Source organism: Venturia canescens, chromosome 6 (genome assembly GCF_019457755.1).
Source record: "Venturia canescens isolate UGA chromosome 6, ASM1945775v1, whole genome shotgun sequence".
In the NCBI taxonomy this organism is placed as follows: Eukaryota; Metazoa; Arthropoda; class Insecta; order Hymenoptera; family Ichneumonidae; genus Venturia; species Venturia canescens.
This window is the reverse complement of record NC_057426.1, coordinates 6,601,583-6,624,167: the sequence shown is the minus strand read 5'-3', so window position 1 is coordinate 6,624,167 and position 22,585 is coordinate 6,601,583. Positions and strand designations below refer to the sequence as shown.

Here is a 22,585-nt window from a genome sequence, read left to right as displayed (position 1 = left end):
ACGCAGTTGGCTACGTAATTGATTTTTTTTTCAGGTATACAAGCGTCGCAAAATAAGCAACAAAAAATCGCATTTCCATAGCGAAAATTTGAACGATTCATTTTTCATTTACTTAGAGTAAGAGTTTTGAGTTACTTCATCAGCTTATAAAAAAGTAGACGTTGTGGATAAAAATATATAGAGCGTCCTTGAAATAGCAGTCCCTGGAATGTGGAATTTCCATCATCTGTCAACCCCGAAAACCTAAAACTAAGCTCTCCTAAGCTTTTAGGATTAAAACGATTTCTACAACTGAACTTAAACAAAATTTAATTCTTCACATATCATTTTACACGTTATTAAAAAATGAAGATATGTAGGGACAAGTCTCTCTGAAGAGGAGATTTTGCGACTAAAAATATATCACCTCAGGGAAAAAACGAGGCCGAAAATTCTAAAGGAAAGTACTAGAAATATAGTATCTCTAGGACAATATATACGCGCTGCATTGCAGCATTAATTCGAAGCGCAGTAATGAGAATTGTTCTATACACCATAACAAAAAGACCAATACTCACACTTTTTATTCAAAATACTCAAGAGTCTTTTTCTCTATGTTTTCAGTTACTTCAAAGGTTTATATTGTTAAGTATGCTCGGGCAACCCTGAAAAAAAACTATTTGTATGGTAAATTGTCACACGTATTCGTGTATTCATCATAGAATTTACTACGCTGACATAGTCGAAATTTGTGATTTACAATAAATTTCCATTTGTCAGTAAATGTTAGTCTGACACGATGAATAACACTTGAAAACAAAACGAAATACAGTTCTCACGTGCATGATTTTTTGCTATCTACATAAAGCTGTTTAGAATTGAAGGGACGAAAAATTGGAAAATTCAAAAAATACTGCGCTCTTTGTAATCGGTGTGTTAATATTTTTTTAATTCTTGAAAAATAATCTATTCCGCACTATAAAAAACACATCCGTTTTCTCCGTGCAGGTCTAGAACAAGCTGGATAATGGATTAGAGAAACTAAAAAATCAACGTGTCAAGTTTCTGATAATATTTTTGTAAGGATGTAAGCGAAACAAGCCCCCGCGGATAAATTTATATGTAGCGGTGTATGTGTAAAGTTTCGCGATAATTCTCTCCGAACGATATATATTTTCACTACATTCTAACCCCTTTGTTGTCATATATATAAGCTCACAGGGCGAGCATAAATGTTATTGTGGTCTAAGAAAGAGTCTGCAAAGGGTGGTAGCAGGAAACGCCAATGTCATAAACCGGCGTCATAAACGAACTCGGGGATTAGATTGCGAGATGAAAAAGCTCCAGTTTTCACGAAATATCTCACTTGTAAGTTCGAACGTAATAAAGAACCTGGGGATCGTAAAAGTTGAAGAAAGGAAGCCCTCAAACGAAAAAGGAATTGGTTTTTCGATTGCTTACTTCCATTTTGCTTCACAAAAGATTTCCGAAATAAAATTTACCTTGGATTTTAGCAAAAACGCTTGAAAGCTGTCATTCTATTTTTCAACCTGCATTTTATGAATAGAAACGAACATTGTGATTTCTTGGTTTGTTTGGGTCAGACTTCTTTTTTGGTGACCTCTTTTCACTGATAAACGTATAAAAAAAGCATTCGTAAAGAAAAAACATAAAAAAAAAACAGTGTTTGAATAAAAAATAACGAAAGTGGTTGGAATTAATGCAGAATCGACAAATGGCGAGCTACTCTGGAAGCGTTAATGGCCATGGTAAATGTATAGACTGAAAAGCTTGTAAATCCGAACGTTTTCTATTATTTATGAGTTAATTACATAGCCCGGGTACTAAAGCGAGCGTACGCAAAGTTGAAAATCCTTGTGGATTTGTCCATACCCACAGCTTTTCACTGCTCGATGAGCACCCTATATATATGGCGTTACTAAAGTTCCAGCCAGTTTTTCATGTTAGCTGGATTAAAAAATTCGCCAAGGAAAAGTCTGGAGACATGTTTTCTCGGGTGTATGTAAAGTACGTGAAGACGGCCAATCTGCTGCACCAATTGGGAAAAGTTGGCGTCCGTAGCTTTTGTATTACACTATTTATTCAAGAAGCACTGGATTGACTGGGGAAAGAAAAACTGATGCGATACCAAAATGTCTAATAGCACAGTGCCGAATAGAATTGAGAAAGGAATTTTTAAGTAATACGAATTTTGCAGTAAAATGCTGTGCACGACCTAAGAGGTCGTAGATGATAATCAGTTTTTTCATATACCGGGATAATAAAAGGAGCGAACGAATTGATTGGCCGCATTTCAGAAATCACATTTACTGTTGAGGCCAAACCAACAACGAGGATCAAAACATCTCGGTGGCAAAATGGTATCTAAAAAAATACAAAATAAAACCAAAACAGAATTCCTCGAAAATCGAGACTCTTACAAAATTCAGTTGAAATCGAAATGATCAGTATTCGCTACATTTGAAAATTAATATTCCGTGAACGGCGCGTCGAATAGAAAAATTGTTAAAAACTATAATTTCAAGTAAATTCCATGCAGAGTTAGACTTTCCGGACATCCGCTATGCACGTGTCCACGATTAACAGCCTGACCCGGTGGCAAAAAGGATTACCGAGGAATATAACTGTGCCCACACATTCTCTCGTCTGTGGCCATTGCTTGTGATAATAAATTCAAAACACCGAGATTATATCTCGATCCGAATTTTCAGAAAATTAGCTCTGTATTGAGTATTTGGGCATCACTTTATCGGCACATTCTGAATGAAAATGCAGTATTCATTAAAGTCAAAATGAGCAGCACTCTTCATCAAATTTTAACTGCTGTGCTCTCTGGAATAATTGAATGAAAGATTCAGCGGCATAACCATCATCGCACCAAATTATGTATTCGAGCTGATTCGACTCTACATTCCTAAGACAATCATCAAATTGCATAAAAATTCAAAATAATAATAAAATTTCAATTTGCAAAGTTCCTGTGTTCATTTTCTCGTTTTGCAGAGACTTTTGTGTCAGATAATTAAGGAAAGTGGTTAGAAGGAACTTAATCATATTCCGGGCATTAGAAAAACATTGAAAATTTGTGACGTGAACAGTCGTGTCGTCAAAAATGAACGTTCGAGGGCTCAATTCTTGTTAGCATTCATGATGGACGTTCTAATGCGAGTGAACTAGTGTCAACGATCGGGATAAAAAGTGAAATGATAGAGACAACTGTTAGAGTTGGATTTATATTTTCCCTCGGATTTACGTGGCCGGTGACAACACCCTAAATCTTTACGGGCTGCGGTTATTCCGTCTCGGGGGAGTCCCGAGCGTAGAGAAAAAAATAGAACGCAACGCAAGGAAAGAAAAAAAAGTTCGAAATGCGTGTAAAAATAAAATCCTTCACGGATCTTCCGAGTAAGCGGTAAAAGTACATAATGCCATTGAGCCCTCCGACGACAATATATTATTAAGCGTATAGGGGAACTTTACAACTTCCTTTCACTCGCCGCACGCAATGTCCCTTCCTCTAAATGTGCTATTTCCGTGATTCAATTCCAACCGTCTTTCTCCTCAAAAGGCTCTCGCACGTATGTCTCTACGTGACACGTTACGATATTGAACAGAGATAGGATGCGGCCAAGTACAAATAATTTTTTGTTTTTCATTCGCCTTAAGATGAGATAACGAGGCTCTTTTTTGCTGAGATAACAAGAGAGAGTTTCCATGCAAGCAGCCATGCGAGCGGCTTTGAAAATCGTTCGCACTTTGTTCATATTTATTCATCGTCATTCGGAGTAATAAGAAGGAATTGAACTTATTGGATCCAAGAACGACATTCGACGTTGATCGAGTAAATATTAGAAATGAAAATTACGGTGGAGGATGGCAAAAAATATTATTGGAACGAGGGTGAAAACGAGGAATCGAAACAAAACTAATCGTCGCTTCGGACTCGACAGTATTTTTTCTCCGCGCACGATCGTTCGTTACCCAACGTTGTTGAGTGTTGTAGTCTTTGGGATTGTGCGAATGTAATCCGTCACACGGGATCGTCCCGCAGCGAGATGAACAAAAGTTGTAAAAATATCAAAGTTTTAAAACTCTTCTCGCGCAATCGCGAATGCTTTTTAATATTTCGGGGCGGGGGGACCCGGCGGCCGTGAATTCCGTGTCAAAACCACAGGAAACCTTTCTGTGGTTTCGACGTCTTTGGGGGCTACTACATTCGCGGTGTTCGGTGGTAATCGAACTGGAGAAGGCACCGTGAGCGAGAGAAAACGAAAGGTAGAAAAATCGAGAACGAAGACTAGAGAACTGCAGGGAGAATGCACGGCTGTTTAGGAAAGAAGAAAGTGCGGCCAGGGGATCCGTGAAAAAGAATATTCCAGAAGGAAATTGCGGTGCGATGCGAACTGAACTGCAACTCGAGCTCGATACGATTCCAGATATATTTTCTCCCTCCTCGAATTCAGTGAAACATCAAAGTGGCCAACCATGGTCCCGAGAAATACGGAGGGCCCGGAAGAGCTGCCTTAAATTCAAAGTATTTGTCTGCGACCTACACGGCTGGGCTAATAGTCGTTCTCCATCTTTCCAGTCCTCATCAGCCTCGAGGGACGCGAGCCCGGAGCAGCAGATCTAGAGCGGCGAAATACTTTTGTCACAGCTCCTGAACTATTGGTCTGAAGCGCAAACTCGGGCGCGAGCAAACGACAAAAAGCTCAGCCCTTTTGTAACTTCTTTCTTGCATAAAGCAAATACATACGTGCATACACACGGGCATCCGCTATATTTAGACGTAACGCGCAGATTGTATGCACACGCGATTGGTCGCTCGACGAAGCGCGAAGGCGGGGAAAAACGAAGAAGAATTAAATAAAAGAAACGCTGGAAACACTCGGGGGAGAAAAAAGGGCTTGAGAAATAAAACTGAAAAGAAAAAGTAAAGAAACACGAAAGTTTCTTGGGCGAGACGAGTGCAAGGGAGCGGCGCGGCGGTGGAAGAGGATCAGAGAAAAAAGCCGACGACGAAGCTTCACCGCACACTCCATTGTAATTATGATTCTGATTGCTCAACATTCTTACTTACGACTGAGCTTATCAATACTTTTTCATCAATGTATATTAAAACCTACTGAACGTTGCAACAGAGCTTCCCAAACAGAGCCTCCTTAATAGCAACAATTACCCGTTTGCTCGGTAATCATCGAAATGGGTAATTGGTTGTCAAGAGCTGCTTCGTGGTACACTTCAATTTACGGTAAAAATTCACCATTTTCGGGAAAAGCGAATGAGCAATTGTTTACTTTCGTTTTGAAAAAGTTCGAGTGTAGTTTACAAGCACGCCTCAAAATTCTCGCAACAATGAAGTGAGGTTCTGATTAATGAGTTCCAACGATAAGAGTCATCTGCAGCTCGAGCTACAACAACACAAATCTACGAATCAATTGGCTGTTGGGACCTGACAAAATTTGAGACATATCTGGAGTTGAATTTTCAAACCATTAATGTTTTTGAATGAAATTAAACAATTAATGGAAGTCGTAATAAATATCAATTATTGTTAAAAAAAACTACCATTATCTACGGTAAATATTTATAATTAATAGGCGATCGCACCCCCCTCTGCGCCATATTAAATTAGGCCACGCCTCCGTGTTAGGTCCCAATTCGTATTCGGCAGCAATGAGAATATTTCTTCAAATGACAATTACACGGAGAGAAAATTTCACTAAAAACTATTATGGTGCCATAGAAGTAGGCTTCTATATCGGTAATATTTATTAATTCTTACGAACACACATAGTAATTTTTGGTGAAGCGAGTCGATGAAAATTGATGAGTGATGTCAAAATAAATGCATCGGCACACATGTATACCGGTATATTATCGTACAATCGCGAATGAAATTCAGTTATTTACCATAGTAAATTTCTAAACACTTTGGCGTATGATCGATGCTCGTGTTCGAGCTCCTCAAATTTTGCCATGTTCAACTGTAAATTTAAATTGTGAAAACAGTAGCAAGTATAGCGAAACGGCATAAAACGGCAAAACATAAATTTTTCAACGTTTTCTTGGTGAACTATGTTAGAAAAAAATAGCACAGTTTAAAGCTTCGTCACAGCAAAATACGGAATTAAAAAATGTTCATTCAGAATTGACTTGGAAATAAAAATATTTTTGGTAAAAATCTTCAAAATCACCTTCAGTCACCGCCAATCGGTTTCAATTAGCAACAAGTTTTTCCCCCACTTATTATTATCTTCTTAAAACATTGGCGACAGTCCTCTCTGTCGGGGTGTTCTCTTTACGAGAAGAAAAGTCGCTTGAGCACAAAAGGTCGGAGCACACCTTTTCGGTCGCTGAGCAAACACAGGCTCCTCCATTATCGAAGTGTTTTCCTGATGCTTGCCGACGTCGAAAGTCGCGTGAACTATGACAAAATGGAATGTGGCTCAGGCTGCGTTCCAACCACGAAAGTCCGCGCAGACAAGTTAGTCGGAGAAACACACTGAGAGCATGCACTTCCTAATGAAGTTTGCCAGTTTTGGCAATGCCTCGACTGTATCAACTTCGCGTTTAAACGCTTCAGTCCCCGAAATAATTTTCATCCCATTGCTGCTCTCCGGGATTACTTCAAAAAGACATTTAGATCCAAAGTTTAATAGGAACATTCCGAGTTGCTTCGCGTTAACTCTTTCAAAAGAAAATCATTCAAACAAAAGAGGCATACAACGCGCACTTCCTGGATGAAAAAAGTTTCTGACTGGATTCATAGAAAAATGTGCTCTTCCAAACAATATTTTTATCAATTCCCATTCCACCCCAAAATCACTGTGTCAACCATCAAAGCTCTTCCCACCACGACGAATTTCCCCCTCATAAACGATTGTCTCAACCCCTTAAAGCCTCCAGATATTTTCCCAACGAAAATAACGTTTCTACGCAGACGTAGATGCGCCGGAAGTTCACCGTTAATTCGAAGAAAAAGAGAACTTCGTCAAAGCTAATAATGGAGAGGATTGAACGAGCGCGAATCGCTGGCCAGTGTTTTCATTCCTGTTAATAATCGTTCGTCGTTGTGGCAACCACAAAAATTTGTAGTCTCACCGCCGCCGATAAAAAATAACCGCGTGCAAACATCGTTTTATCGCAGCATGTTTTGGTGATAGGGAAGGAACGGGGCGGATCAACGGGAGAGCGCAGACTTCATTATGAATGCATAAGAAGAAGTTTTACGTCGTGTTGTTTTTAGATGCGATTCCACCCCTGCGTTTGTTTGCCCTACGTTAATGCCAAACAAAGCCAGAAGCGGTGCTCCCCACCACGTGCCGCGTGCTCGTACAATCGAGCAAAAAGTTTCTCCGTAAACACGCCTGCTCTTGCTCGTGGTAAAGCGACGTTTCCGGAAAAGCATAAAATCCTGAGCGAGGAGCATCGAGCTCGTGCTCACCTTGCGAAAAGCACCAATTATAAATGTGCGCCTGCCTCGGTTATCAAGCTTCGTTTTCCGCTAATTTGCTTACCATTAACGAAGCAGCCGAAGGTCTGTAGGCCCAGCAATAGGATCGCGATTTTAGCCATTTTGGAAAGCTTCCAAGTATAGAAATTCCCGTCTTCCCGGGCGCGACGCCGGGGCGAGTAGAAGTTACGTAAAATTCTTATCGCACTTTTAGCCGATCACTGCACTGTAACGATCTTTGCCAGACGCAAAAATCACCACCCCCGCGAAAAATTCCTTCGCCACCGGTTTACTTTTGCGTAACGTAAAACGGTCTTGTAACCGTAGCGACGATTCGGCCGAGTTCGACAAACCGGTAACACTCGTAGTTCCATTCAGCCGCGACTTTTCATTGAGAAAACACGTCCCCGGTTTCGCGTGGGTTTCCCAAGATTACTTTGCTTGCGCTCCGATGAATTTTTCACCGACGAAAATTCGTTTGAAAATCGATAATTATTTATTGCCTCGATGTTCGTTTAACCCTCCGTCCCTCCCTCATTTTCCATCCCTCAACCTCCCTCCCTCAGATCGTCGCTTTTACAATCGCTTTTAAACAATCGACCGGGAGAAAAAATCTTATTTGTTAGTTGGTCGGTGACCGGCTCGCTCGCTTGGCAGCGTGTGCCAGACCGTTCGAGACTGAATCTCGCCGGTCTCGTTCACTTCCCGAAGAGAATCTCTGACTTCTCTCTCGGGGCAGCCCTACCAGATTCTCGTGATCAGCATCAACAGCCAGTTGTAGGACTGTAGTATAGCACTGACTTATAGTTTGTAAGGTATCATTGGAAGAATTCATTTTTACAGCGTACAAATCTCGCACCTCCTTCACGAACACGAAAAAGTACACTTTCCTGAGGTAAATTAATACTGACAACGAAATCGCATTTGTTTACAGGTCGCGCGGTCAATTTATTTCCATGTCTATTGCCTCGGAGCATTAACTGCGACACCGGGCCATCCGCAATAAGCGTTTGTCATCTCCAATTCACTCATTTTTAATTTCTTTGCACGCGGTGTCATTTCTACTTATTTATTCGTGCATCGATTTATTCGTTCGTGTTTTCCCGATAAACCTCTTCGTTTATTCACTTTTTAATATTCAGTGTCATTCGTAAATTTTCCTTTGAAAAAACAACGATTCCCGTAACTAATCGATAGTAATAATACTTTGTGCGCGTGCGAAAAAATACGAGACAAATGATCGCAACGGAGAACGAAAAAACGTAAACAAATCCTGTAGAAACGTGAACACGCGTGGCAAACAAAGTGTCGCTTCAAATGTACACAAGGTTATCATGGCCGAAGTCTCAAAAAGTTGAGTGTATGGTGGGGTTGAGCACGAATCTTCTTATATTCAATGTCGAACTGTCTTTTGAGCATTATTTTTCCTGAGTGCTTACAACACGTCATTGTTTACCTCTTCGTTATCGAAGTTCTTTTACCGTTCATTTGTCAAGTGTTGAAACACCCTGTGGACACGAATAGTCGAAATTTCTAACGTTTCAGAGAAAAAAATACATTTTTCGGTATAAAAATCACGAATCACGAACTTATTCACAGTCTCAATACAGCTCAGAAAATTGCTCGGGATTTTCACAATGGGGATCGACCAAAAACTCATTTATTTACAATTTTTTAGTTTGAACTTGGAATCAGTGATTCCACTGACCAATGTATGCAAACTGAAGGGAAAATCGTGTGTAAAGAAACGTTCGTTCCTCAGGGAGTAACATTGATGTTCTTTTCGTCAAATTTTGATCAATAAAATGCAATTTTTACTACAAAAATATCTCATCTGACCTTCCATTTTTCGGCACGATCTGCAGCTGAAAAATCCATGGAACTGATCTTCCGAGAAGAAAAACGTGAACCACTATCTTTTTATTTATTTATTGTAGAAGCTTTTCGTCTTGCAAAATATCTTTCTGTTCGGTCGACAAAGATCAGTAATAGAAACTTTCGCAACCGGAGAGAATCGGTAGTGAGAGCGCTTTTTCGCGGCGGTCAATGCGGGAAATAAAATCTTATCCTACGAAACTCGGCCGAGCCTGCAGATTGTTTCAGTTTTGAAAAATAAATTTAATTTTTATTGAACAAACATTTACCAACCGATTGTCATAATTTTATCAATTCACAAAGTATGCATTAAACCATTAAAAAATTACCATCATCCATTATACATTATCCGTGCTTTATTTTTCATAAAAGTGGTCAACCTGGAAACCTACCTTACCAACAAAGATGACAAAGGTAAGATGACGTAAAATGATAGAAAATTCATGTGATAAAACTTTTCTAGTATAGATACGTTACATAATGGTAGACATTGTTTAAATTATTTATTTTTATTGTGCAGTCGTTGCGATGTGCTCATAAATGTGTGTTGAACCAACTTATCCGTGGATGGAACAAACCTGTAATATCGGCTGCTTCCAGCAAGAACGAAATTTACAGGGACGGTCGAGTTTCGTCGATGAGAGATAATTTTTCATTTCCCAAGATCACCGTTACTGACCGCTACGAAAAAGTGTTCTCGTCACGGAGTTTTTTTAAAAACCCAGTTCTTCCGCCCCGCAGTGTAGGTTATATTTATGTACACACGTGTTTCGGCTATGTTTTCGAACAGTAACAATCCATGTTGTAATTGAAGTTACGAAAATGGCATTGAGACAAAAGAAGCCAACTTTGGCGGAGAAGATTAGTAGTTTAGTAACTGCGGCACCTACGGTGTTCGGTTCTGACGATGAGAACGAAGAAACAAAGGCTAAAGTTGTTGAACATTACGACGAAACAGAGTCCGAAGAAGATGCCGGAGTATCATCAACGTTCAGGAAACGAAACGTTGATCTTCTAGATGAGATTGATAAAAGGTAAGTCTATTCATTTTAAGGTATCAAAAAATCTAAGTGGATATTGTTTGAACGTATTTAATCGTTAACTATTCGAGTCAACCCTTCAATTCGAGTGAGAATCATTCAATTGAAAATCTGTTCTTCAATTTTAGATATAAAGGAAAAAAAGTATCGCGAAAAGACATTTACGAATCTGAGGACGACAGTGTGGGGAGCGAAATTGACAATGATGAATCAGAAAATTCTAACGATGAAAGTAGCAAGGACACAAAATCTGAAGAAGAAGAAATGGATGAGGAAGAAAGTGATTCTGGCAGCGAAGGGTTTGAATCCGATGGAGCTGATGATTCAGAGATTGACGAAGATAATCCCTTGCGCCGCGATAGGGTGGGAGAGGCAAATTTCAAGGAAATAATCCCAACTAATGTCCGTGCAGAAGTAGCGAAAGGCAACTGTGTTAGAGAGCAGCTGAAGATTTGGGAAAATCTCCTTGAAATGAGGATAAAGCTACAAAAATGTTTGATAACGAGTAACAAAATGCCGCAGCATGATGTCCATGCACAATTGAGAAGTAACAATCGTTTCAAAAAAGATGTCAATGATGGAACAACCAAACTTAGTTCACTACTGGACAATTTGCTGGAACTACAGAATAATCTCTTGGGTAATTATCCAGAAACTAAAACTCTGAAAACTGGTGAAAAAAGAAAAGCAGATGAAATAGCAGAAGCTGAGGATATGGACGAAGAAATTTGCTCCGACACTGAAGACGAAATGGGAGAAGAAAACACAAACGAAAATTCATCAGACGGAGGGAACGAGGTGGAGGAAACTGTGCCGCAGCAGAAAAAAAAGAAAAAAAGTCTTGAGGAATACGAGAAACTGATAGCTCAAAATCATCGAATTTATCGTGACTACAGAAATTCCGTAATTCAAAAATGGAACGATAAAACTCGCGTGGCGAGTGGAAATTTGAACAAAAGTTCCAGTCAAGCTATAGTCAAACAAATCGATTTTGTACTTGGCGATAAAGCCAAATTGGTCAAAAGGACGCAACTTAAAAGATCTGAATACGATATTCTGGGTAAAGAATTCCCACATGACGAAGACGGCAGAAGAACTCAAGAATACGATTCAGAGATCTATGACGACGACGATTTCTATCATCAACTCCTGCGCGAATTGATAGAGTATAAATCCTCCGATGTCACAGATCCTGTGCAACTGAGTAAGCAATGGATAGCTCTGCAGAATATGAGAAGTAAAATGAAAAGAAAAATTGATACGAGAGCAACCAAGGGACGCCGTTTACGTTACGATGTTCATTCGAAATTAGTCAATTTTATGGCTCCCATCAACTCCAACGACAACTGGTCCGACTTGGCTAAAAACGAATTATACAATTCGCTCTTTGGTAAAATCAAATCCACCGATATAGAAACAACCGTTAGTAAAGAATCTGACATGTAATGTGTTTTAACATAAGTCCGATATTTGTATTACCAAGAGACTTGTAAATAATAATTGTATTAGGTAAAAGCAAATAAATAATATGTTTGTGTCGAAGTTCTCACTTTGTCTGGAATCTTGAAGTTTTTCTCATCTGAAAATTGGTTGCTTCGACAAAGTAAACATTAAATACAGACATTATCAATTTTATTAACAATCAGAAGAAAAATGCATAATTGGTTCATTTCACATTCGGAGTAGAGAATTTGAAAGTTATTTTCTTCTCTGATACTGGTGAAACGTATGCAATTAAAGCCTCTTTGATCGTTATTCCTGCAATTGTTCTTTCCTCAACGATTCTGCCTGCCTTTTGGCTTCTGCAATTAATTCAACCGTAACAGTGGGTTCTCGCCCACAAGCTATTTCCTCCTGTCTAATAAACTCCAACTTCTTTGCTTTTTCTTCAAAGAAGTCAGGCTGTTGTCGCCGCAACTCTGCACCGTATTCCATCAGTTTATTCAGCTTCAGTTTCTCACAATGGCGTTTGGTCAGCATCCTCATTGATCGTTTCCTTGTAACTTTGAAGTATAAACTGGAAAAAACAATTTGCATAAGAGTACATTATCAGACAAAACAGTATTTGATATTTGGGAACAGTGCGATGTAATCGTCTAACTATATAAATTGTACGAGCTGAATTATTTGTACATGATGAAATACTTTGATATCATCCAAAATAAGCAACAAGACATCTTTTCTCACTGTATTGTGAAATAACTTTTGTGTAACTGTAAAGTGAATTTTTGCATTAAATTCAAGAATCAAGATCAAACACAAAAATGAAAATGGCACTCTGTATTGATACTTTTTCACTTATCGATTTATAGAATATATTATATACGAACGGCGGATTAGGTTTGTAAGTAAGATTGAGTTTCTCTAAAATCCATTCAAAGCGTTTGTAATCCCATCTTCGCAATTTGCCTAAAAATTTTTTTCTCTTCTCTATGAGTTCCTTGAGAAAGAATTTTGTTTGCTTGTCATGTGAATAAACTGCCAAGTGATCTTGCAAGTACAATATTTCAGCGGTCATAGCTGCCACTGTAAAAAAAATAGATTGAAATGAAGATATTAATTAATGTAGGGAGAATGTAGTTATATCAAGTATTTTCCAAAATTGACCAACATCTAGATTCCATAGATCCTCGATCAGCTCTGTGTCGTTGCACCATTGCCAGTATCAATTCACGTTTTTTGTTGCGCGTTTCTCTACGTGGCATAAATTCTAGAGTGAACATTCTCTTGACGATATCACTGGCGCTGAAAACAGTATTGTACGAACCATTTCAAGTGAATCACCATTTGAATACAATTTCAATGAGTAAAACTATCAAAATAGTTTTCAGAAACTTGGGAGGTTATGTATTGAAAGTTGCGTAAACATTGAAATTTAAAGTGAGTTTCCTTACTCCACAAGCTCTTTCGACTGTTCATATCTATTAACGTAATCCTGAGGCTTCACGTCGAGTTCCAAACCACCATCTCCACTTTTTTCGGGCATTGTCGAAGCAATTTTTCGTGGTTTCACCCATTTGATCTTCAAATTACTCTTGAAAGCTGCTGTTCTAGAGAGAATTCCTCCGTTTTTTGGGACTAAATTGATAACAACGCTCGGCACGTACCGCAACGTTCTTGCCAGCGCGTTCATTTTTCATTCGATACGATTGACACTATTTTTAAATCGTTTTAGATGATTTTTATCATTAAAAACTAACACTAAACCTACGTAATTTTATATTTCGTCCCGACGTTCGGAGTTTGGAGGTTATAGCCATAGAAACATGACTATAGTGATTGGTAAACCAGGTATGAAGAAGTGGGATCAACAAGCATGTTAAGAGTTTTGGAATCTTGCCACCAGCGCCACAAATCACTTTTTTTTTCTATCGACCCTACGGCTTAACAAAATTTCGTAATTCCCAACATTTCTTTTCAACACAATAACAAAATCAACAATAAAGCTCTGGGTACATTCTACTTGAACGCTGACAGCGTTAATAGCGCTATAATAACGCTAAAACGTGTTCGATTTGAAGTAAACGCGGTGACGCTGGTTGCGTTCACGTCATGTTCGACTTGGTGCAATTACAAAATGGCGGAACCAACAAGTGATCTTGTTCTTTTTCAATTGCTCGACGAAATAACACTGGATTCATCGAAAAGTGGAGACAGGGAAACAAGCAGTAGTACAATTTCCTTGTTATTATTTTTGTCAATTTTTTTTTCATGGGGATCTTAATTTTTCTATGTCTTTATTATTTTTTGCTCAAAAAAACGATAACAGAGATAACAGACGATTCTCTCTGTGGATGCGTTTAACAACAGCAACATACGACGTGTCAAGTAGCAATCACGCAGTCCATAGTTAGTCATCATACTTCTTATCTCACTGGATCGTTCGAATATTTTTCTATTATTTTAGGGAACATTGTCGATCACTTTAATCCGCCAAAATATTGAAAATTGAGTGGAAAGACTGAGCAGAAAAATGATTAAGGCCGTTATACTAATAGGCGGCCCTTTAAAGGGTAAGTAAATTAACTATTTGAAGAGTTGACATAAGTCAGAGAGTATTCGAAAGCGTGTACATACGTACAAGTTTGAATAAATCATAATTTCTCCTATTCACTGATTTCCATTCCACAATACAACTGATATAAACATTTATGTAAGCGTTCAAATTAACTATCTTGCAAATAAATATTAAGAAAATAATGTCCAATTTGAAGTTTGCTATAAATGATTGATAAAGATGTGAGATAAAGATGAAGGTTGCTCAGACAACTAGGTAAAATAAGGAGGAAGAAAGATACTGAAATGTTTTTCAATGAAAATATTTTTTTCCAGGGACCAGATTTCGTCCTCTTTCGCTGGACATACCAAAACCACTGTTCCCAGTAGCAGGTTTACCGATGATAGAGCATCACATAGAGGCTTGTACAAAAATACCTGGACTGAGCGAAGTGTTCATAATCGGTTCGTACGCCGCAAACGACTTGCATCAATTTGTACAGGAAATGGCAAAGAAATATACAACGACTATAAGGTATCTCCAGGAATTCACGCCGCTTGGTACAGCGGGTGGTCTGTACCACTTCAGAGATCAGATAAGAGCAGGATCGCCGGATCATTTTTTTGTTATGAACGGCGACGTTTGTGCAGATTTTCCTTTGAGGGAAATACTCGAGTCTCATCGAGAATCAAAAGCATTAATAACGATAATGAGCACTGAAGCGACGCGACAACAATCTTTGAATTACGGCTGTTTGGTAATGGCCAAGGATGGCAAAGTATCCCATTACGTAGAAAAACCCTCAACCTTTGTCTCTACTCTCATCAACTGCGGAGTTTACGTCATTTCACCTGAAATATTTCCTACTATGGCTGAAATATTTTACGCTCGCAATCAACAGGACAATCTTTCGTACGTTTATTCGCATTAAAAATAATAAATCCAACTAATTATTCATCCAGTAATGAAATAATCATTTGTTAAATCTGAAATTCGCAATTTTTCGAATTTGTAAATGATTTTTGTCTTGTTTTTGTAAAACACATGAAAAGTCAAGCAAATGGGAACGGAAAAGATCCGGCCCACATAGCCCTGGAACAGGACGTTCTTACGAGACTCGCAGGAACTGGTAAACTCAATGCTGTTCTAGTGAAAAATTGGTGGTCCCAAGTTAAGACAGCCGGATCAGCGATTTACTCCAACAGACATTATTTGGCTCTTTATCGAGAAAAATATCCTGAGAGGTTGGCTCTTTCATCAATTGGCGTATGCAATGTTGTTGGTGATGTTTGCATACATCCGACCGCTGTCGTTCATCCGAGCGCTGTGGTAATAGCTCATCAACCATACGTCAGAACTACGAATTCCTCATTTGATCGTTTGGATGTTAAAAAACTATCGAAAATGATAGTTTGAATTTCTGTTGAAAATTATATTCATGCGTCTAAAAATTGCAGCTTGGACCGAACGTTAGTATAGGGCCGTGCGCGAGAATCGAAGCCGGAGTCAGAATTCGAGAATCCATTGTACTCGCTGACGCTCAAATTCAAGCTCATTCGATCGTTCTCCACAGCATAGTGGGGAGAAGTAGCACCATAGGTGAATGGGCTCGGGTCGAAGGCACTCCCTGTGATCCTAATCCGAATAAACCATTTGCCAAAATGGAAAATCCACCGCTCTTCAATGTCAATGGAAAATTAAATCCTTCCATCACTATCCTCGGTAAGGAGAAAACTCATTACTATTTCCTTTTCAATTTCTTTTTCTCAGCGGTCATTGTTTTGTGAAAATGAAAATTTTAATGATGATTATTCTTCCGCAGGTACCAGTGTGAGCCTGGCTTCCGGAAAAATTCTCTTAAACTCAATTGTTTTACCGCACAAAGAGTTGACGAGAAATTTCAAAAATGAAATAATTCTGTAAATACCTTGGAAGAATTTTGATAAAGTTCCAAATTCAATTGATGTATTGCTATATTTGGAGGGAAACGAAGTGGTACAATGAAACAATTTATACACGAATGAATGTATGAGAATTGTACCACAGATTATTTTGTACATACTGTGAATGGACACACTGTATTTCTATCATAATTTTTATAATTGATCATGCGATTTGCGTCATGTCACCTTTTTGCTCTTTTCTTTTTTTCATCCTTGAGGATCCTAACATTGTTCTTTTTTCTTTGCACAATGTTTGTTATATATAAATATTGAAATATCTGTATCATATCGATACAAGAGGGGCACGCGTGCGTCGCGTATCGAACGTCTCACGTACAAAAAATAACAGTAATATATTGTATGTATTTGTAAGCAGAAATAAATATCTACGTATAAAAGTTTTGATACGAGATTTCATTGTTCTCAAAAATTACGCATGCAGACCCATGGCACACATGTAGTTCGTTAACTTTTGAGAATACTCAATAATTTGATAGCAAATTCACCACAAAAGAGTCATCTTCAAATAAGAATCTTTCAACCATTAAGTAATAATTTTATATGAATTAATTCTGTATAATAAGCAATCCTAAATAAAAGTTATACACATAATGGTATCTCACGCGAAGTGAGATTTTTTTTTAAATAATCAACCGTTGCCCAACATTCAAAATGAGGTACTGCGTACATCGATGTTGAATTACCGAGTGAACAATAAAAAGTCAAGGGGACAGTGGTTTACGTTTGAAAAATGCTTTTCACAGGATAAAACCACTCGATTTAAATGCGACACTAACCACTACTGTGCGACTGGATGGATTTATAGAACAAACCAAAAAACTGACGTGATCAATTACGATGAGGAGTGGACAACTCTGTTGGAATTGCATCTGTCGGTTGACCCACCCCACTTTGAGGGAGAGAGAGGGAAAGCGAGGAGGAGCGAATAAAAGTAGACAAATTCCTCAATGATGGCGTGCAGGTAACACTGCTCCAAGAGGTACCCTTAACCCTTACTCGTCGTCGCCGATCCGATGTTGGGTATTGGGTATTGGGTTTGGGTAGTGTAATACCGTGACAACAGTGACGCGGGTGCATCTTACCACAGCACAACGAGAAAAAGGTTGAGGAGGAGGAGTGATACGAAAGAAAATGCAAGAATGCAGGCACCGCCACTACCGTTCAATCTAAAGTAATAAAATATATATAGTGTGTGAATCTCGAATCAACAGGTAGAAAGAAACAGAGCGGGAGACAAGCATGGAAATTATTTCGAAATTTCGGATTATTCATATTGAATATTGCGTGGCGTCTTGATGAACCTTTCCCTCGAGAAGGATAACAAATTTTTTCGATTATTTTACGGTACGTATCATAATGTGACGACAATGATGATGAATATTATAATGGTACACACACATCAAGGGGTATAGATATTTTTGTGATGAACAAGAATGTTCCATTGTTGAGGTGAAATTCCAAGGAAACAAAATATTGGAGGGTCCAACAAGATCATTGTAAAGGAGAGAATCAGGCTGTTGCATCCAGTGGGGATTATCAAATTGTATATCGCTCGTTTGTAATATGACAATGACATTTGTGGAATGCTGTGAGTATAAACTTTTCAATATGTGCAAATATATATCTATCTTTGGACTATACACAATGGAATTATAGATGACTGTTGAACATACAACTTCATAGTGTATCATATTATTATATCAAATGATTTTAAAGATAATTTGAACCAACAAACACATGATGATTGATTCAATGTGATACAACAAATAGATACACTTACAATAAACGATTGCAATAGCGCCTGAGCACATGTCAGCCTTATATCGTGATCATTTTACAAAAGGACTTACCAAAATTTCTACAATTCAACTCAACATTGTTTTCACGCTTGTAAATAATTTTCATATGGAATGAACCCTGATATCCTTTGATATAATTTCTGTAGCCAGTTTTGTTGTTTTTTGTGTGCTTTTGAAGAAGCACGAGCTTCTTCATGCTACTGAAAACAGCATGAAGAAGTATGCACGTGACAATGATAGGTCGCAAAATACACAAGCAAATACTAATGTCAAGATAATTTCAGAAATTCAGTAATGCCTTAACGAGGCGTCAAACGTCAACTGGATGGTCCAAATGGGCAACGGAGGCCCATTATGGCCCAAAATCAACGGCTCGAACATCAGCATGAATTTTTGCCGCTGTGCGATGTTTTATTTAACATAATATCGCTAGCCTCGTATTTTTGCGACGTCGTTTTCGATCTGGCTATGGCCTATGCTCTTGCGCATCATCCATCGGCTCCAGCCGTGTTGTTTCCCACGAATGTAGCGCTGGTCGTATCCGCGCTTCTAATTTCCCAGGTAAATATCACGGTGACATAATACATATAGAACGAAAATGAAATTTCGATTCATCACGGTGTTCGTTTCAGACCGTCAGCTTGAGATGGTACCTCTGGGGCGCCAGGGGCAAATTAACCGGAGGAACGACGATTGAGGGCCAAAATTTGAGAAGGAAAAAAAACTGTACCAGTTGGACCGTTTGGTGCGTCGTTTTACTCCATTCCACGCAGATCGGTGTTCTCTGGAGATATTTTAAGCTCTTTATCCCTGTGGATTTGGCGTATGTGAAGCACGAGGTGATGATGAAATCGATTGGACGATACGAAATAGACATACGAACCTCTCGTCGAGTCCACGAGCATTTAAGCTTGAATTACTCTATTTTCAGGTACGAGAATTGTGCGTGCTACGATTGATTCACGCTTTTTGCGAGGCAGCTCCGATGTTACTATTACAATTATATTTATTGTCGATCGGTATTGGAGATGAGAATGGATCGAAGGAGATAAAGTCAGAAATATTGCGAGAAGACCGTGACAAGTTGGCAGAACTGACGGCTGTCTCGGCAGGACTTTCATTATGGAGCGTTTGTTGGGCCGTAGCGAGTTTCAGTAAAGGTGCTGCAAGATTAAGAAATTTGGAACGTTTGGTTCTCACGTGGCTCGGAGTTTTGACTCAACTAGCCTGGCGCCTCGGGACAGTGAGCGCGCGGGTCGGTGCCCTCGTCGCTTACGCCTCCCTCTACGGTGGACAATGGTTACTCGTCGTAATGGCTCTTCATTGGCTCTCCATGCTCACCTGGCTCATACTCACCCCCGACGGTCTATTCCATGACAGCGAAAAACTCACATTTTCACGTAAAACGTTTCTCGCTTCCCTCCTCGCTTTTGTATACGTATTCGCATACGTGAATCTTCATGAGACGAATCATCGACAAAAAATGGTGAGATTTTGTTTTTACGCGAGCCGGCTAAAGAGTCAGCATCAAATACTCCCGTCGAGCGGATAGCGGCGGCAAAAGTAACCCATTCTCTACCTCATTTTCCATTCATCATTATCATCCGTTTTATTTCTTTTCAATCAGATTATATTTTATACGGTGATGTTCTTGGAAAACAGTTTACTCGTCGGCGTCTGGGCCGTCGGTGTCGATGGGAGTGATCTTCGGCCTTTCCGACCGACTTATCCAAGACCGATAATCCTAGTTTTGATACTTTTCGCCCTATTTTTCGGCGGTCTCTTTTTCATGGGACTTTATTATAGATATTTTCACGTAAGAAGACTGAGATACGAAGCGGGTGGTCGCATGACCGCTAGTAACGTCGTAACGACATTGGCGAATCAGGTAAATTGTCAACCGAGATTATTCTAGCCCACAAAACAAGAAGCACATCGAAGACCGACTCGCGAGCTCGGCCCAGCTGAATAAATATAAAATATTATTTAACATATATCCGCAGGATATTCCGGATGAGAAACAAATCGATTACGGTGGTGAGAAACAAAGAACTCTGGCAAACGGTACGAGAAAGGTGAAATTAACGAACGGCGGTATCCCCGGTGTTTTCAATTGCCGTTTCGCCAATCCAACAGTCACTAATCTTAATCGGAAGAAAAAAAAGCCCACGACGTTCGTTCCTCCTCCGGTCCAACAGACTCTAATGACGAGTATGGGAGAAACGAAGCAATGGTCAAATTGCAGTGGAAATACCCGGCAATTGATACCATTTTGGAAGAGGCCACTCTCAGCTTCCACACACGTGAGAAATCATTTTTGTTGTTCCCCCCCCCCCCCCCCCCCCAATTTTTTCTTTCATTTTTTTATCGATTAAAACTTCTTTATCCAATTTGTAAAATTTGGTAGTGGTGCCAGTAGATTGTATACGTTTCGATTAAAAATGGTTTGTCGCATTTGTTTGTTTTCCAGGCAGACGAGTGGGCAGTATCGAAGAATGACATAGACGCGGCGGTCGGCTCGCTCAATGTTAATCTCATAAGGGAAAAACTGCGAGAAAAGAAGCAGCAACAGTTGCGAGAGTTGAGAGCAATACAGGAGGAAATAAAAGAAGGGAAATTGGTTCCTCCGCCGTCGGCCTCCACCTCGTCGTTCTCATCTTCATTGTCAGCGACTAATCAGCGACCACCACCGAATACGAAACTTCACACATCGCCAAACTCGCCATTGTCGGGGTCACCAGCTCCGTTGACCGATGCGAATAGCGGAGGAGGAGGTGGCGTAACATTGACTTCGTGGCCTCCAATAAAAATGCATTGCCTCTTGTCACCGACGCCTTCCTCCCCTTATCATCCCACTTCTCATCCGTCCGGCTATATTTGGAGAGGCTCGCAAGGAGACAGAGCGGACACCCCCGAAATTCTGCTCGCTCCACGCTGTCTACCTCACCATTTTCCCCACTGGACGCCTACCGGTCATAAGTAATATTCAGTTAATGCATTTTTCAAGTTAAATTGCGTCAAGCCAATAACGGTTGATTAATTTTTGGGGCTTTTTTATCGTTCCAAGGTTACGGTCGTGTCGAAACGCCCCGGAGGATGACAGCTCCAAAGGCGAGGGAGGCGAGGGTGGCGAGGACGAAGGTGAGGTCAGCGATATAGAGGGTAGTCAAATATCATTACCGAGGAGTTATACGCTTCCACGCGAGTTCAAGTACCACAACGGTAACGATCCGCTGAGAGATCGGCGAGGACCCGCGAGCAAATTGCAACCTTCGCGATTTTATCTTCCCTCGACCAATAGTTCGGATGGTAAGAAAAATGTAATTCATGACAAAGGCCCGAAGTTGAGATTGACTCTTAGTTCGCTCGTATAATTTCTTGTTGGCGATCACTAAATTCGCAATGAATGAGCTTCATACAACGAAGGTTATATCGATTGTTCAAGGGGATGTTGATAGTGCTGACAACGAGGAGGAAACGGATTCGGAACTGCAAGCTCGCACGCTAAACGGTTTCGGCCTCGGCGGAGGAGGAGAAGAAACGTTGCACGAACGTTGCAATTCGTACGAAGACGGTGAATCGATCGACTCACCAAAACCGGAGCGAAATGTAGCTTCGAGGCCCATATCGCCACAGGCTTGTTACATGATTAATTCTTACGGTCCTCTGAGACCCAATCAATTGTTGCGAGCGAAGGTGAAGCACGAAACTAAGTTGTGAATCTATCATTCTTCATACTTACTGATAAGGACATTAAGTTTTTTCTTCCTCTTTGATTTCGAAATCTCGTGATAATAATAACTTAATTCCAGAGAAATCATAAGACTGCACGCGGTAGACGTAAAAACAAAAACCAACAAGGGGGTGGGGGGACAAAACTACAAATGTTCACGCCTTCGATGCTCAATATCTAACGACACACGGATCATAGGAAATTCCTCATTTCCCTTCAACTTTAAATACCTTTGGGTCTTTTTTGCGTGATTGATTATTGTTGGATTCTTTTTTTCTCCACTATTATCGAAACGCGAAAAATTTATTTCTCTATTACCCTTGTAAATAAATTTCGCCGAATCCGTTGTCACATTTTTTGCTAATCTTATCGTTTATTGAAATGAAAAAAACATTTTATACGGCTCTGGTGGTTGCACCGTTTCAATGGATCAGAAATTATTTTCATACAATAAAAATATGCTGATTCGGTTCACACGAAGTCTCACGACAAATTTCCATTCTCATTTTATGGCTCCACCGTCCCCGTCCGCATGTAACGACTAAAAGTGAAAAAAGAAGCTGAAATACTTAAAAAATCGTTTCTTCGCGTAAAAATATACAATTTTCTTCTCAAATTATAAAAAAATCGAACCCCCAGTTTTTCAATGAAGCCGAATCATTGAATTTGAATGCTCCAATGGGCTGCCTAAGAATAATATCCCATCTAGGAACTGAGCCTC

At 39.6% G+C, this 22,585-nt stretch overlaps 5 protein-coding genes across 8 annotated transcripts in view; 3 read left to right on the top strand and 2 right to left on the bottom strand.

Annotated features, from left to right (window-relative positions):
• LOC122412365 (fibrillin-1-like) overlaps positions 1-8,003 on the bottom strand; it is a 92,066-nt gene extending 84,063 nt beyond the window's left edge. The window contains exon 1 of the mRNA XM_043421833.1: positions 7,521-8,003. Coding sequence (XP_043277768.1) covers positions 7,521-7,578 — 58 coding nt within the window. The 5' untranslated portion in view covers positions 7,579-8,003. The remainder of the gene's footprint in view (positions 1-7,520) is intronic.
• A 1,856-nt stretch (positions 8,004-9,859) lies between these two features.
• On the top strand, positions 9,860-11,913 carry Aatf (Apoptosis antagonizing transcription factor). The gene is made up of 2 exons (XM_043421839.1): positions 9,860-10,365; positions 10,500-11,913. The coding sequence occupies exons 1-2, from the start codon at positions 10,154-10,156 to the stop codon at positions 11,815-11,817; spliced, it is 1,530 nt and encodes a 509-aa protein (XP_043277774.1). The 5' UTR covers positions 9,860-10,153; the 3' UTR covers positions 11,818-11,913.
• Positions 11,914-11,986: 73 nt separating this feature from the next.
• bonsai (28S ribosomal protein S15, mitochondrial) lies at positions 11,987-13,767 on the bottom strand. Its single transcript, XM_043421850.1, has 4 exons — positions 13,266-13,767; positions 12,983-13,116; positions 12,702-12,897; positions 11,987-12,388 (listed from the first exon to the last, which is right to left on the bottom strand). The coding sequence occupies exons 1-4, from the start codon at positions 13,502-13,504 to the stop codon at positions 12,124-12,126; spliced, it is 834 nt and encodes a 277-aa protein (XP_043277785.1). The 5' UTR covers positions 13,505-13,767; the 3' UTR covers positions 11,987-12,123.
• A 150-nt stretch (positions 13,768-13,917) lies between these two features.
• Positions 13,918-16,709, top strand: Gmppa (GDP-mannose pyrophosphorylase A). Of its 4 annotated transcripts, none has more exons than XM_043421848.1 (6): positions 13,918-14,039; positions 14,279-14,384; positions 14,704-15,280; positions 15,421-15,697; positions 15,826-16,090; positions 16,191-16,709. In XM_043421848.1, exons 2-6 carry the CDS (start codon positions 14,345-14,347, stop codon positions 16,289-16,291), a joined length of 1,260 nt encoding a protein of 419 aa, XP_043277783.1. In that variant the 5' UTR covers positions 13,918-14,039; positions 14,279-14,344; the 3' UTR covers positions 16,292-16,709. The 4 variants fall into 4 exon arrangements, with proteins under 4 accessions (XP_043277783.1, XP_043277782.1, XP_043277784.1 ...); XM_043421847.1 differs by having other exon boundaries at positions 13,938-14,042; XM_043421849.1 differs by lacking the exon at positions 13,918-14,039 and adding an exon at positions 14,100-14,199.
• A 564-nt stretch (positions 16,710-17,273) lies between these two features.
• LOC122412367 (uncharacterized) lies at positions 17,274-22,338 on the top strand. Its single transcript, XM_043421837.1, has 10 exons — positions 17,274-17,676; positions 17,782-17,920; positions 18,416-18,692; positions 18,764-18,970; positions 19,063-19,617; positions 19,759-20,019; positions 20,135-20,434; positions 20,602-21,110; positions 21,199-21,440; positions 21,577-22,338. The coding sequence occupies exons 3-10, from the start codon at positions 18,486-18,488 to the stop codon at positions 21,849-21,851; spliced, it is 2,556 nt and encodes an 851-aa protein (XP_043277772.1). The 5' UTR covers positions 17,274-17,676; positions 17,782-17,920; positions 18,416-18,485; the 3' UTR covers positions 21,852-22,338.
• Positions 22,339-22,585: the final 247 nt, after the last annotated feature.